The sequence below is a fragment of the Pogona vitticeps genome, chromosome 1 (genome assembly GCF_051106095.1).
Source record: "Pogona vitticeps strain Pit_001003342236 chromosome 1, PviZW2.1, whole genome shotgun sequence".
In the NCBI taxonomy this organism is placed as follows: domain Eukaryota; kingdom Metazoa; phylum Chordata; class Lepidosauria; order Squamata; family Agamidae; genus Pogona; species Pogona vitticeps.
In genome coordinates, this window is record NC_135783.1 from 115,748,016 (window position 1) to 115,765,265 (window position 17,250).

The 17,250-nt window shown below is 38.8% G+C and overlaps 1 protein-coding gene across 50 annotated transcripts in view; it reads right to left on the minus strand.

Annotated features, from left to right (window-relative positions):
- Positions 1 to 17,250, minus strand: part of RIMS1 (regulating synaptic membrane exocytosis 1) — a 324,125-nt gene that overhangs the window by 47,595 nt on the left and 259,280 nt on the right. For 40 of the 50 annotated variants that reach the window (XM_072999690.2, XM_078385861.1, XM_072999951.2 and 37 more), the window contains 2 exons: positions 11,991 to 12,157; positions 8,085 to 8,228 (listed from right to left, as the gene is read on the minus strand). In XM_072999690.2, the coding sequence (XP_072855791.2) occupies positions 8,085 to 8,228; positions 11,991 to 12,157 (311 nt within the window). The remainder of the gene's footprint in view (positions 1 to 8,084; positions 8,229 to 11,990; positions 12,158 to 17,250) is intronic. The other 10 variants (XM_072999957.2, XM_078385965.1, XM_072999958.2 and 7 more) reach the window with 1 other exon arrangement.

Sequence of the window (17,250 nt, forward strand, 5' to 3'; positions counted from 1 at the left end):
ACAGGCGAGAGCATGGAAATAGGCCTTTGATGTAAGTCATCTTTTCTGAGAGATCTTTCTTGCCCTACTACAGGAAAATCATTTTAGATCCTCCTGGCAGAAACTAGATAGCAAGCTAGAGGTTCTGGTTTTATCACAAGAATGAATTAGGGTCACGGGTGAAAGAGAATCAAGATTTTGTATAAGGAATCAGATTCACCAAATAGATTTGGCTAGTACATAAATGAGAACTCAACAAGTATGTTCTCGCTCCTTCTTTGGTATCCCAATTCTTATGAGAAATCTGTCATATTTTTTCCATCTAACTGTTTCGTGTGTCTGCAGAGCCTTTTAATACACAAGACTGAATATTGTTCCTTCAAAGGAGATGCAAGGAAGATTGTCAGGGCAACCTTACATTGACAGAGTTTGTCCATGTGACAGCACTAGCCTGGCTGCTTTTTCACCTATCCTGGGCCCTTTTTATGCAATTGCAATCAAACTTTTATTTGATTTATTGGAAATACCATTCTCTGGATACCTTGTTCCTACACTACCAGAAGTAGCAATTGCTACTGTAGCAATTGCTATTTCTCTGTAGCAGTTGCTAAATTTGTTGTTGATATTCAGCAACAAGATAATTGAAGTTCATGTTACAGTGGTGCCTCGCTTAACGATTGCCTCGTTTAGCGATGTTTTTGCTTAACGATGGTTTTTTAAAGAATTCTATGCATCATTTAACGATGTTTCCTATGGGCGATTTTCGCTTAGCGATTTCAGGACCATGCTTCGCATAGCGAATGCATTTTTAGGTCCCCCATTTCGCTTAACGTTTTTTCAATTTTAAAAGTGTCTTAAAATGTTCAAAAATGTTTTAAATACTTGGAATCGTTAGTGCACCTTCTAAAACATGTGCAAACTTAATTTGGCTGTGATCTGACTTTTCGTTAATCTTTGGTGAATTTTTTTCTCCCCCATAGGAAACAATGGAGCTGTCAAAAGTTGGGCTCCATTGTTTCCTATGGGGGACAAAAAAATTCACAAAAAATTAATGAAGACTCAGAACAAAGCCAAACTACGTTTGCACACGATTTAGAAGGTGCTTTAATGAACCCAAGCATTTAAAACAGTTGCTGACTTTTTGTTAATTTTTTGTGAAATTTTTCCTCCCACATAGGAAACAATGGAGCCCAACTTTTGACAGCTCCATTGTTTCCTATGGGGGAGAAAAAAATCTGCAATAAATTAACGAAGACTCAGAAACTGTTTTAAATGCTTGGATTCGTTAGAGCACCTTGCAAAACCTGTGCAGACTTAGTTTGGCTTCGTTCTGAGTCTTCGTTAATTTTTTGTGAACTTTTTTCTCCCCATAGGAAAGCATGGAGCTGTCAAATTTTGACAGCTGCCAAAAGTTGGTGGGGGAAAAAATCAGCAAAAATTAACGAAAAGTCAGATCAAAGCCAAATTAAGTTTGCACCCGTTTTAGAAGGTGCACTAACAATTCCAAGCATTTAAAACAGTTTTTGAACCTTTTAAGACACACTTAAATTTGCAAAAATGGACATTGCAAAACCATTGAAATTCATTGAATAGGCTTCAATGCATTCCAATGGAGGAAACATTGTATCACTTAACGATGTTTCCTATGGGTTTTTTTGCTTAAGGACGGCAATCCGTGCCTATTGGAACGGATTAACCAGTTTTCAATGCATCTCTATGGGAAAACGCGTTTCGCTTAATGATGTTTTCCCATAGCGATGTTTTTTTGGAACCAATTAACATCGTTAAGCGAGGCACCACTGTATTTCAATTTTTTTTTTTTTTTGCTGCTCAGTAGTTTTTCATGAGCTTCTAAGGTAAGAAAGGAAAGAAAAGGAAAAAGAGTTTACATAATACTCCAATGAAATCCTGAAACAAAACAGGGTTCTACAAGTACAGTTGTTTGTGGAATGTGTGTAGATGATTCTGAATAAACCCTTTTTATGTATATCATTTTTATACCATTATATTTCTAACTGGAGCTGTTAGTTTTGAGATTAAAATGAGTTTAACCACGACAACACTCTGAACTATCTCCTCAGTGGTAGGAGGCGTGGAGAGGCCATTTTCTTCATAGGCACATCTTTCTAGAGGCCTCTTGCCTCTGAAGCCTCCATTCCTGGCATTTTGATTGCTACAAAAGCAACAAATCAAAGTACTCCCAGTTCCTGAAAATGAGGTTCTCTGGGACACATGATGATCTAATTATGACATGAAGCATGCTACAGATGACATACCCCCAATAGCACTGCCAGGAGTCGTCATCAGCCCTGGCACAGGGAGCCCTGGAACATGTAATTTACCAGGGTATCAATGTTCATATTAAGAACTCAGAGTAACTCAGTTACTTTTTCAAGGATTCCTGGCATTACAGTATGCTTCCGTCCTAGCATTCAAGATGCCAGAGAGGTTGTTCGGATTAATCAATTCTGTATCATTTTAAAGGTTTGCCCCTTACTATTAAGCAGAGCTTTATTATAGTACTGAAATCCAGGCAAGGTTGCAGCTAATTCCACATACCTACTGGGAAACTGGGCTTCTATTTTGGAATAAGCAACTGAAATTCCATTGTGTTGGATGCCAACCTACTTTTGAACATTGATGGTTTCAACAACACTTTATAATGTGGCATAGATCTAAAGACTATCACATTGATAATCTATAATCCCTTTAAGTGGGGAAGGACCACAGCACAGTGGCAGAGCATTTGCTTTGCACACAGAGTAGCCCAAGTTCAATTTCCACTGTCTCTAGATAACACTTTCTGCAGGAACCTTTGCAAAGCTGGTACCCTTCAGTGTCGACAGCGTTGGTCTAGGTAGTAATATCGTACAAAGCAGATTCATATGCTCTTACGTAAGTATCTAAACAAGCTGTCTACCTAGGATTAAGATTGTGTTTCCTCACTGTCACATATCACACAAAGCCCTTTGGAAAATGCAGCGGCATTCAAAGTTTGTTTGTGAAATAGCTTGGCATTTAAGAGTCAAAGATGAAACATTAAAGCCCCACTGGGCATACCAAAGCCCTTGAGTATGTCTAAACTAGGCTTTGCATTCTGACCTAAATATTCTCCCTGTCTTTACATATGGACCCAGATTGTTTTGTCCTGCTTCACGTTATGCCCTTATCATTAAGAAAGGCACACATTCAAGCAGCGATTACACCATCCTGTAAGTAGTTGATTATATATCCAGAGTTTCCATGACTGTGAAATAAGCAGCCCTCCTCCATATATTTAAATGACTGGGGGGGGGGCATTTATTTAGGTGTTTAAAGTTCCTTGCAGATTTTCCGGGAGCTATAACTGGAGGGAAAAATCACAAAAGTCCCTGTGAATAAGCAGAACAGCACCCATAGAGGTTTCGTGCCCCAGCCAATGAAGTATGAGATTCCTGTTGTCCTGGCAGCCACATAAGGATTGCTTAACATGGCAAACTTGCCTTGTCAGAAAAAGAGCTGTTTAATTCACCAAGATTACATACAATAGCATTTATTTCAAGTTGTATTCTGCTGCACTTTTCATAAGGCTTAGTTTAAGTTGTGCGATTTGACCAAACTGGGAATAAATTAAAGGACATGCTCTATTCCCTAAGAAGCAGGCAAATTAGGTGACATGCAGAAACAACACATTTCGATTACTTCAAGGTTAATTACATAGGTCAATTACATACAAAATAGTAGGTAGATTAAATAAGTATGGGACAATGAAAAATAGATTAATGTTGATATTAAAAGGTTGTCAAATTGGTGATTGTTTAGTCTCTGTGCCTCAGTTGTACACATAATAATGACAAAACTGAAAGCAAATATACTATATAGTTATTCATCAGGTTCTTTCTAAAGTAACTCACCTATGTACTCTATGAAAATACATCTTTTTCCGTAATCAGTTCCGTCACAGTTGTTCTGAAATTTTAGCACACTTTCCCAGTCATGCTGATCTCTCAGAAAGAGAAATCTCTGATATTTTTATTCATTAGTAGGTCGCTCCCATTCCATGATAGTTCTTCAGTGCAATAAAAAAACATCAATAATCCATGGTCTTCGTCGATGTTGGTATATAGGCTTAGTGACCCTGGTCTTTAGACAGGATCACTCCCTTTCACCAGTGCCACTTGCTATGCTTTCTGCTTTCTCTGCCAAAAACAGAATCACAAACTAATTCTGAGCCCCTATGAAGCCCTTTGCAAGGAGGCTGCTCATGAATACTAATAACTTCAGAGCAAGTAGCACTCCTGGACTAAAGGGGAAGATAATCACTTCTTTTTTTAATGAGGAACACACTTCTAAAAATAAGCTAAACTGTTACTTGAAGTGTGCCACATTTAAGTGCTCCCCCAAATTGTATTCAGTGGGCCTTTTTGACAGCCATTGTAAAACAAAACAAACAAACAGACAACAAAAACCACCCTTGGCTAGAAAAAAAACATCATTAACCTGATTCTTCTAGCAGCTTAGCTTGCAGTCCTATGCAAACTGCAGAGCAAACCTGCTGGGGACTCAGTCCCATTCAAGACTCTGGTAAAATGCTAATTTATGCATGTTTTTGTGGGCCTAATGTGATGCAAAGCTGGAATCTGATGATGAGCCACAGAAAAATCTGCAGCCTGCCAGATCCAAGCTTTATGATAACCACAGCTAATTCATCCTGCTATGTCCACAGCAAACCTGTAGTGAAACCCTACAACTCATCTTGCTGACCTTAGACTAAAGGTGAACCTAAAAGGAAATCACCTAAAGCATTTCTTTATTTAGCTTTACTAGAGCAAATCTTGGGCAGCAACAACATACCACAGTATAAACTGTACCACAGACAGATGCTGCATTCCACAGCCATTTTACATTTTTATGCCTTCTGCTTCCATGCAGGATAAAATTACACATCCTTTCCTGTTTTCAAATAAGGTTTCCTCTGTGTGGGTGCAATGGGGCAGAGAAAGAGGGAAAAGGATAATCTGGGAGTTGGTAGATTTTTGCATAGCATAGCACATACTGGGCCTACCCCCCCCCCCCCCGTGCATACAGGAAAACAATTCGCTTTTAATTAAAGATAGAACACTTCCCTCTAAAATTAGCAGGAATGGAAGGTTGTACAAGAAGGAGGAACCCTGTCATCATATTACCAGCAAATGTTTCTGGCAGAAAGCTGCATGCACATAAAAAAACCACAGGTGGTGGGATAAGGAATTACAGTACTTTTAATGGGAACTCGATTTTTTAAAACTGGTGGACTCTGTGGTAGTCACGGGGGTACAGATATTAGGCACACACATTTCCCTACTGGAAAGAACCAAGTTGTACCTACCTACCATGTGGATGCCAAACACAAGGAGGTTCTTGGGGAAAAGAGATGGCAGCCCTTGTTTTCAGCACTAAGAAACACAGCGATTCAAGTGAGACTTGTAAGAGTAGAGCCCTGGGCCTTGATGGGCAAATCTGTCAGTTTAATTTCCCCCCACATATAATTTAAACAACAGTTTTATTCAGCCATTCTCAAAGGGGGTCATATGGCCTCGGGGGGGGCGGCGGTGGCTGGCACATTTGAAGGGAGGCACAGACTGGAAATAGTTCTTCACACACTATCCCATAAAGTTCATTTTGTAATTTATACAATCTTGATTTGGCCTATATTTCTTTCATATTGTGTTTATGGCCATGGCCAAAAACAAACAAACAAGCAAACAAAAAATCCCAGGTTGAGAATAGCTAATGAAGAAATTTTTATGATTGGTATGGAAAAGCAACTGGTATGAAATGTACTTGAATCCCAAGATAGATGCTGAAATTCTGTCTCAGTTTCAATAGAGCCCCATTCTGTCCATATCCTGAATATCATTATTGCTTTTGCCTTCATAAATGTTAACAAAGGCCAGGATCCAGTGAGGTATGTCTACTGATCTGTTGCCCCCACTGCCAACACAACCTGCTCTGAAGAGGTGCAAAAACCTAGCATTTTCTCCAATCATCATAATACAAGCTGATGCTAGTCTTTAAGCCCAATCTGCCATATTATGCATATACTTTACATGCAACAGTATATTTTGAAAAAATTCACACAGATTAAGAATATAATTTCTGGATGAGCTCTATTATCCATCTCCTTCTGAAGATGGAGGAAACAGCATATTCTTAAAGACTAACACATTTATTTTCTAGAATACCATTTGCCTTCTGTAATTACAAAATATGAGTCTTGCCAATGATTCTACCTCTCCACTCTGCTTTGCTGTCCACTGTACTTCCCTATATCCACTTGTTGGGTGAACAGTTGTGTGCCTGACTGCACTCCAGCAGCACGATGAACAGCAAGCCAGAGGGCACAACCACTTACAAATTTGTAACAGGACTCGGCTGTTTGTTTTGGCAAACATCGTATAAGCATGAAATGAAGACACATCAACAAGCATGAGTGTGGAAAGACAGGAAAAGAGAAAAAAGGAAAGACAGATAAATCCACTAGCCACAAGGCCAAATTCTCTGCTGTCGGATGCTTGCTTTGCCAGCATGAAATTAGTTACTGTATTTTTCCGTGTATAAGATGCCCCCATGTATAAGAGGCCCCCGACTTTTCTAAGCCAAAATTAAGAAATCTAAGTGGGGCTTAGCAAGTGTAGGGGGAAAGGGATCAATGTGCTGCAGGATCGCTTTGATCCCTGCTTTCTCCCTTCATGCTAAGCCCCGCGGCGCTTAGGAAAAGGAGAGGGAAAGGGATCAAAGCAATCCTGCAACTGCATGATCATTTTGACCCCTTTCCCCCTTCTACAGCCACAGGATTGCTTTGATTCTTTCCCCCCTCCTTTTGTTAAGGCCCATGGGACTTAGCAAGCAGAGGGGAAAGCAGGGATCAAAGCAATCCTGCGGCACTTTGATCCCTGCTTTCCTTTGCTAAGGAGTAGCAAGTGGATGGGAAAGTAGGGATCAAAGCCCTGCAGGAACAATTTGATCCCTGCTCTCCCCTCCACTTGTTTTTGTACTCTCTTCAGCTTACTTCCGTGTATAAGACAACCCTCAATTTTCAGTCTAAAATTTTTAAACAAAAGTATAGTCTTATAGATGGAAAAATATGGTACTTCATTTCAATTATTGCATTATAAATGTGAAGGAAGCCAACAGGCCTTTTTGAACAACAGGGTTTCATGAATGTTTGTTATACAACAACCTCCAGTTAATGAATGAGGAGAACAAAAAAAATTCCGTTGAATGTATACAATGGGCAAAACACTGTTGAGTGGAACAATTTATCATCTAATTACTCATGAAGCACATCCACCAAGCACATTGTGCAATTGTTCATGCCAAGGATACACAATTGATTGTTCTTTGTTTCCAGGTGTAACATCTGGCACATTCATACAGGCATAATTTTTTATTACACTTGCATGAACACTTTTTGGATACAAAAATAAAAAACATTAAAATAGTTGACACTAGAAAAAATACCCATGTTAAATTAGTTATTTTCTTTCCAAAACAGTTATACCTTTTATTGTGCTCAAAGTCTTGCTACTAAGTTTTCAAACTGTTTAGAAAATGTGCCCCTGCACAAATTCGAACCCTATTCTTCCAGCATTGCTAGACCAGAAAAAGATAACTAAAATTAAATTAAGTGAGGTCTTCCACAGGAAATAAGTAAACTATGCATATGTGCAGCTATAGAATCTACCTACAATTGTAAACAAACATTTTTATACTTTGTGGGAATGACACAGGGGCAAACATTAGACGAACAGTGGAACAGAAGAATTTTTTATGAATGGGAGTGATGCTTCTGTCTCTAGTATCGTTGTGACATTCAGAGTAATTGAGTACAACAGAACTAAAGGTAGTTGTGAAATCAACTTTCTATATATGTTCAAAGTTGCAAAAAAGGAGGGGGAGGAAAAGACGCACACACAAAGACACACGCACCCCGAAAATAAACTTTAGAAAGTGAACACGTAATTTCCCTAGAGTGTAAGCAAACAATGAATAAGCCAGGACAACATCCAGTTCTCCAGGTCAGTAAAATAATGACAACTATGCTTACTGGGGTTAATACACAAGGTAAGGAAGCTAACCTTTACCTCACATCAGCCACAGTATGCCTTCTCCTTTTCTTTTCTTCCACAGTCATTGTCTTTCCACAGTCCCCCGTCTTGTCATCTAATTCCCATGATATCCTTCTGTCCTTTTTCCCATCAGTTTTGCAGATCTCTAAAGACTTTGACCTTTCCATATTCACAACATGCAGGCATGCAAAATTAAAGGTAGATAACTCAAAATGAAAACAAGGCACTACATGTACTAACATTGTATTCACATGAGATTTCAAAATACTCAAAGCACAAACAACAATAACAAAGATGAAAAGGAAACAAGCAAGCAAAAAAGAGAGAGAGCACGAACCACCCAACTTTTAATTTCAAAAACTACTTCTACCCAAATAAGACAGAAACCAAATTAATCTCAGCTTGAACAGACCACAGAAATCAAGGGGACTTAAAATTCGTGTTAAGCAACACGTTCCATTCTTTTAAATATGTCTACCCAAAGTGGCCATAAAATTGGATTTAGCTTATAGTTCGTTACTTCTGGGAGGAGGGGCAGAAATATTTTTTGAATTTTCTCTTTCAGTATTTCATACCATGATAATTGATTTGTTATAGCTGTACAGGCTTATGCTCTGAATTCTCTGAAGCACAGCATGAATTTATCTACCACTATTAGTTTTTCAAGATGTAGAAATCTCATTATATATCTTGTCAACATTGCTACTCTTATCCATAGACATTTGTGCTTAACAAGCAAAAACGGGAGGGTGCTGGACAGTGACATAAAACAATTTAATTAACTGAAACCACTTAAAAATAAAAACTTATGCAACAATCCTAATGAACATATTAGCTTTACAGGTAAAAATATAATTGGAATTTTAAGAGTTTTCCAGGATTCGTGCATGTGTCAAATAATATTTTCCATATGTTTTACAAGTTGTGTCCAAGTCTTTTCCAACCTTTTTTAGTTCTTGAAAAATGACTGTCAATGATAATGTTTAAATCTTCGAGAGAGGTTTCTAAGAGGCAATAAATAGCCCTGATACATCTAAATAAACCCTCCTATCTATGCTCCATGTGTCTTTATAGGACCAGGGTGTATGTATGCTATTCACCATTCCACCCCAGATTAATTCACAGGCACTGCTAATGGCTGTGCACAGAACTGCATCACCAGAAGCAGGCACCATAACAATCCTGCCATCCATGTGTTGTACTAGAGACAGACAGTGCTCTCCCAGAGGGATGGAGGTTGTATGAAAGAAAGCTCATTGTCTGGGACACACACACACACACACACACACATCTTCAAGCAAAACATATCAAGCAAAACAATTTTGCATTGTTTTTGTAGTGCTTCAAATACATGTTAGGCAAAAGTATGACCAAAAACACTGCAATATATACTTTGCAAGCAGCAATAGATTTTTTCCAATTGTCTGCAAATTTCTGTTTTTAGCTGTAGTTGCTTGGTATCTCACTGAGCACAGACTCTTTTGGTCTCGGGACAAGGCCTCAGTCCTTGCCTTCCCCAAGGGAAAGACATTACGGCTTCCATGAGGCCAGAAAGTATTACAGGTATGTATGTTTGCATGTCCTTCCAGCCACTGGTTGTACTGCTGTGATGTCACCAAAATCGACAAGTCAGAAATGTGAGTTTTTAATGAAATGTGAACCTTCCCACCATTGACTCAGTAACAACAATACTGCAGAAGCATTTGTCAAGGACTTGCGTCACAGACTGCAATATATGTAGATAACTGTATATGCATCTAAATTATTAAGCAATGTTATACAGTTTCAGATGTATATTACACATTTGATACTGAACACTTAAATCCACTGACTTAAACTAGAGCAATGTTTTCCAACCTGGGGGTTGTGAACTCTAAGGAAGTCACAAAGTGTTTTGGGGAATATCATGGCTCATCTTATATGTATTGCAGCCCTTGTTAAATAATTTCTTCTTTCACTTTTCAGAACGGGACATGAGTCTATATGTATATGTATGGGAAACAGGCCCTTTAGGGGAGAAAGAAGCCTCTACTTTCTGAGAAGAGATTACTTTAACCCATTAAAATGCTTTTTTATGCAAACATGGCAGGAAGAGTTGCAGGTTACTTGGCTATTATAAAAGGGGTGTGACTCAAAAAAGTTTGGAAACCACTAAGAGGATTGGTGATTTTATTTTTTTTGGTAACCCTCTTGATGACTCTGGATTGCAACTCCTGTCAGTCCTAGGCAAAACAGAAACAATATGATATTGGGGGAGTTGCAGTTCAGCAACCTTTGCAGTTACAGGATGTTACTCTGCATTAGAGTGCTGGAATCATATCCTTTGTTTTATAATCAATTGGTGTCAGATACCTGTTTCCAATCACAGACAAGTCATTCTTTCAACAGAAGAAAAGGTAGATTCTGATCTGTCCCATGCAAAACTTCAACTTTCAGTAAACCAATTCATTCAGCATCCCTCCCCCACAATAAAGAAAAGACAAATCCATTTATAACATGAAAGTATGACAATGGATAGGCTCAGAAAACAAAAACCATTTGAGGTGGCAATTGATGTGATGGATTCCTTTAATGGAAAGAGGCATATCACCGTCTCCAAAAAAATGTATAAAATGTGTTTTTTAAATGTATTGATGGAGTGCTTGCTGTGTTTGCGATGTGAGAGAATGTGCCTCGGATAGCCAGTTATTGACACATATAAATTCTCTTTTACCAGTTTTTCCAATTGGTTTTCTGAAAGTGTCTAAATTGCATTTCATAGTTAACTGAAGAAGGCAACAGGCTGACTGTCATAGTCATTATCCACATAAAAGATGGCATTTCCCAGGATGCTCCAGCATGTGGAGGAATTTATGGTTAACCACTAGCTGAAAAAGCTAACATGAACTGATTCTATTTTTACATGTAAAATCTGTTCAGACACAGGCACGAGGAGGTTCATCGGCCAATGGAATGTTCTCCGTACAACCGGAGCTCCTGCTGTGTTCCTACAAATGCGGTCCCATAGTGTTCTCAGGTCCCGGATCATTAAATATACTGCTACTGCCCAATGCAGCCATTGTGATCACTGTTACTGGAACACACAGGGAAAACAGCTGAGAGACACCTGAATGTTGCCCCTGGTCATGTGAAAGATCTTCTTCACATGAAGACCTTTACCTGTGACTGACTCCTGTGAAGATAAAAATTCATATTGGGAAATGAGTATGTATGGGAGGAGGGGGAATTTGCATAGAGTCCCAACCATAGAATCTGTACTCATCTTACTGATTATATAGGGGAAACCCTTGCAATTGGCTTTCTCAGTGAAGGCGAGTAAAGACTGCTTTGGGGGCAAGGCAGGCAAGTGTATCTGTGCAACCAGGATTAGATTTAAATGGTCCAAAGTTACATCAGCAAAGGGGGAAGACAAACTCAGAAATAATGCATGATCTTTGTACTGTGTGTGTACAAACATTCCATAGTGTTAACTGTGTCACCACTGAACCTATCTGCCTCTTGTTTACAGGGAAAGGGCAGAATTTCTAGTACGATTAGAAACATCTTTTCAAGAAAACACACCAATATTTCAGCAGCATTCCTGAAAACTTGACTCTTCGTGATTAATCTTCCTGACTGCTATAGAGGTACCCAACCACTCTTGCATGGTATATACTCATATGATTTTATTACTACAGCTTTACAATGAACACTTTTGTGAACATTTGAATTTCTAGTTGACCCAATGTTCAGAACATTCAGTTTTCTGGGTTTATTATCCATATTGTGTGAAGCTATAGATATCCAAAGCTTGCTGTAGCCCCCCCCCCTTTTTTTGCACCTAATAATTATCATTTGTATATACTGGGGAAATAGATACACGGCTGTAGTTGGCAGAAACAGAGAAGAATGGAGTGATTTAAAACTATATTGCAAACTCACCTGATTCTGCCCCTAGGGCGTTCTGATTGCTCTGACATAAAGCTTGTGCTGCTGAGGCGAGAGGCACTGCTGGTACGGGAAATAGCTGACACATCACTGACATCACTATCTGATGATTTGGCAGAGACGTTATCACAACTTCTGTACTGATCTGTTTGTATGTTATACTAAAGATCAAAAGAGAAAGTGTGAGTTTCCTTGACACTGCACACACACACACACACACACACACACACACACACACACACACACACACACACACACACACACACACACACACACACACACACACCGCCACCATCATCATTTCAAAATAATGGTTGCAAGACTGATAATCTGAAAGAACTTCAACAAATATTTGGACGGAAATTCAGAGGGGATCAAATAGTTTCATGGTGCCTGGCCAGACTAGTGGATAGTTCCAAGAGGCCAGATGTTAAGAAATGGTTAAGGAATGTGTTGTATCTTTGCCTGAGTGATCACTAAATTAATTAATTAATTAATTAATTAATTGATTGATTGATTAATCAATCAATCAATCAATCAATCAATCAATCAATCAATTAATTAATTAATTAATGTCCTCCTGTGGAAATTATTCCAGTTCTAAGGAGAAGCTGTGGCTTAAAAACCAACATCACGGACCTGGTAGGTAGATATTATGCTAAACAGAACCAGTAAGAGTTGGTGATATTACCATTCTCACTGCTACGCTGACCTGGTATTTTGATTTTTGGTTGACAAGGCTTTTTAGCGTATTGGGAATCACAAAAGATAACATTGATTGAAGCAAATGATGACAGAATCCTTTTTAGGATTCCACTCTGATAATTTTTCTACATGGAAGTTTATCATAAATTATAGCTATAATCTACCTGGGAATTTGCCTTCTCATGAACATGTGACACCCCTGTTATAAAAGCTGCATTGGCCGAGTTTGTTATTGATTCATATTCGTAGTGATGTTACTGACACAAAAGCACTAAGCAACAGAGAGTCTCCCCCTCCCCATATCAGCTTATTAGGCACCCCCCCCAAAGGTCTTTAGGATAGGCCATATTATCTGACTATCCCACAGAATCTTATCTGGTGGCAGACTAGCCAAAGGCCATCTCTCTGATAACATTACTCTAAGACAACATAATATATCTGGCACCAATAATGCCAGATTATGTCAATGATGATTATTACAACTTATTTCTTTGCCCTGGCCTTTCCTAATCATTCACTAACTTCTTAAAAGCCTTCTCTTATGAATATTAACATTACGAAATATTGACAAATAAATTATAATATTGCTGCATTCTTATAATTGTTCATTCCTTAAAAATTTGCTGTATAAGTCTCTTTGTGTGAGAGGGGGGGATGAGGTTTTAAAAAATAGCTAAATCACTTAGCTTTGCAATATGGTAATGGCTACTAATAAAAAAACAGATATGGTAATAGAATTTGTGGAAATGATGAGGAATACTCCCTTGGGCAAACACTGGGAAAAGAGCAACTGCATATGCAAAGTTTTGTGAAAACAGACAGGCTTCAAGGATTTTAAAATTCTACATTTTCCAAAAGAAAACTAGGGATATATCACTAGTTATCCAGGTCTCCAATATTTATAACAGTTCCTACATAAAAGAAATCATTCCATTAACCATCTTTATCACTAAATTATCTTTAATGATTATCTTTATCACTCTGTTCTCAAACCATTGTAGTCATCATAGTCAGTCATGTTTCAGAATTAGAGATGGGCACAAACCGAACTACGAACTGAACATGCAAGGCATTTTGCCTAAAGGAAAGAAAGTGATGAACTATTTTCTGCTTGGTGCTTCATTTTGCATTGGCAAAAATGGATGCCCCCCTGACCCCTTCCCGCTGCCCCTTTCACCTCTCTACCTGGTTCTGCCATCATCTCCCCTTTTTCCTCCACCTCCACCATCTTCAGAGACAGCTGGCCTGGCTCCCGGAAGGACAAGATAAGGAAGAGGAGGAGATGATGGCAGGACCAGGTAGGGAGTGAACATTTATGCACTTACAGAAGTTATTTGTTATTTTATACAATAAGGATTTTGATCTCGCATCACAGAACAGCATAAGCACAAAGTACCATGAATAATAATAATGATGATTATTATCAAGACTAAGTTGCTCTAAAGACAGGTACCTTAGTTAAGTGGACACACTGCCTGACTGTACTTAGGGCCCCATTTTATTTAATTTATAGCATCTATTTTGCAGTAAAAAAAATTTAACCATTCAAACTCTTGAGGAGACCCACATATATGAATCCTTGCTGGATCAGACAGAGGCTAAGTTACTATTCAATGACAGTAGAGCAGAAAGATCTGCCATCCTATTTATGCATTATAGCCATTGTGCATATACTGTATGTTTATTGTTGTGACAGGGTGACTTCTGCTTGCACAATTACAATTTAGATGACTCCATTCACAAGTGCTGAGAGTGTAAAACCAGGGTGTGCCGTTTAGGTTCTCCCCCCATAAATCCCACAATTCTCCATTCTTGGGAATCCCACCTGCCAGACAGATAACTACAGAAAGCTAATGTGGCTCACCTAGGAGAAAGGCCCAAAATTGAAGGCTTTGTGGTCTAGCATAGACCTAACTCCCTCAAAAAGAAAGGAGTCCCAGAGCTTGTCAAGAGCTTCCTTTTGGAGCAAAAAGGTAGGCAGAGCAATGCCTAGACTTCATTATGGATGCCACCATATTGGACTGACATGTACCCTCAAATAAATTAGCCTAGTCCCTGGCAGACATTCACACTCATCTATATCAAAAGCTGAAATCCTGTTTGCACAATTATACCACAGAAGGATAATGATGTCAGCACCAGCAGCATTTTTTTTCAGCAATTAAATATTTCTCATATTTGTCCCGTGGCTCCCATCTCTCTCATGTAATCACTTTATTTGTTGGGAAGTTGTGGGAACTGCAGGACAGGGAGAATAAGTCTTTAATTCCTGAGAATTGTGGCTGCCAGTAAAATCATCTCAATGGCAGTGCTTTTCAGTAATTAAATACTTCCTCCTGTCCTGTGGTTCCCATAGCTTCCTGATGATGAAAGTTAGGCCTCAAGACAGAACTTCGAAATGTTTAATTTCTCTTTTTTTAAAAAATCACTGCTGATGACATCATCAGCCTTACTGTGCACAGTTGCATTTAAGGATTTCAGGCAGTATTTTATGTTATCAGCTCACATTGATTATGTTCATTAAGATCATGGCTTCTTCTTCTTCTTCTTCTTTAGTAATGCCATAATTTATGAGTCCAGTCTTTTATCTAGTGAAATTATATTGGCACAGTTATGGCTTCTATTCCAGATACATCGTATGTAAAGAAATGACAGCAATGGGTTTTATCCAAGGATGGCTCTGAATGGAAAGCATTTCTGTTCAGGATAGTCAAAGCATCCACTTTTCACAAATCTGCAGTTCAGGAAGGGGTTTATGTGGGTGAAGGGATATTATCAAAAGCATCGTGCCTAAAACTATATAAACTGAAGCATTTTATGCTAGGGAAAACCAACACTAGATACAACGCGTATCTTTGGATACAGCATCACTATTATAATGGCCCCATCTCATATTATGAAATCCATGTGAGATAAAGCCATGCAAGTAGTAGAACAATTTAAAAATGTTAGGCAATACAGTTATGTGCGTTAGGCTGGAACAGGCTTATAGCAACACTAATTAGAGCTTTCAAGGTAAGTGAAATATTTGAGGAGCGGTTTTGCCAGATCCACATCCCGAGTGAGCATTCATGGCCAAGTGGAGATCCAGAACCTGGTCTCCAGAGTCCTAGTTCATCACTCTATCCACACTGAGTAATACCAGCTATCTGATTAAGAGTGAAAAATAATGAAAAATGAACTAGAAGAGAACCTGATTTATGAATAGTGATCGCAGAACTTTCTCAAATAGAAAGAAAAAAAAGTAGTTCACAACAGACTTATGTTCCTACTAATATTTGTATTTGTGGAAGACATAGGAAATGAAATTTCAGGCTGGCAGTTTTATTAACATGCATATATACTACATAAAGGCTAATCACTACATAAAGATTTGAAAATCTTTATGTAGTGGTATAGGGTCACCAAAAACAGCATCTCTGTGTATAATGGATTATGTGCTTCATGAATGGAGAAATACTAACAAATAAGTGTTTATGGTCCAAAAATATACTGCTTACAAATTAAATAATCATTCTAAAACAGGGGTGGGTAATTAATTTCTATAGGGGGCCACATGAAAAATCTGAACTGTGTCCAGGGGCCGAACCAACTTTACTTAAAAATAAGCCCCCATTAGGTGGGTAGTAATAGGCCCCCATTGGGTGAGGCCCTGCGGTGAACGAACTACAAGGCTGATGTAGTAACTCCCTAAACTGTTGAGCGTGCGGCTCAAGAGTCACAGTCAAAACTTGAGAGATCCCAGTGTCGGATCTCGCCAGTTTTGCTTACTGCTGTGCTGGGTGACCGGAGCCGAAGCTCCGGCTCACTCAGCAGTGACAGGCAGGCCAGACAGGAGCAGTGATGGGCGGGCTGGACTGGAGCAATGACCGGCGGTCTGTACAGGAGTGGCTCGCAGGCCGTATGTGGCCCGCGGGCCACACTTTGACCTGGTTTGTTCTAAAATCTTCCCAGATCCATGTTAAATTTCATTTTGATAAGCTCATGCTTATATCCAAGTTGATTTCAACATATGGATTTTCATTTTTGGAGTAACTTTACTATCTGGAACAATTAAGAATAAACTGGAATTCTAAATTTTATATAGATTCCTATGCGCTCCTATGGAGGTTTATATTATGAGGATCAGAAAAATGGAAATGCACAGCACTTAATTTCCAGATTCCACAATTCTACAAAAATATACTCAATATACTTCTAGTCTACGTATATCAGTACTCATTGACCAAAATCCTGTTGCTTAGCATAGTAAATTACACTAGAGTAGACCAACTGAATCAATGGTGATTTGCCGTCAGCTATTTATAAATTCCATAAGTTCCAAATGGTGACGTAGTAAGTTATTTCCCCCATAACATGATTCAAATGGGCTTTACTTTGGCAGAATAAGCTGAGGACAGAATAGGTCCATTTGAGTCAATGGAACTTATGCAAAAGTTGACTCAGTAAATCCTCATGGGCCTACTCTAGTGAGATTTACTACACTAAGCAACAGGTTTTTTGGCCACAGTATAGCAAATACACGTCAATTGGATTATTCTTTGCTACT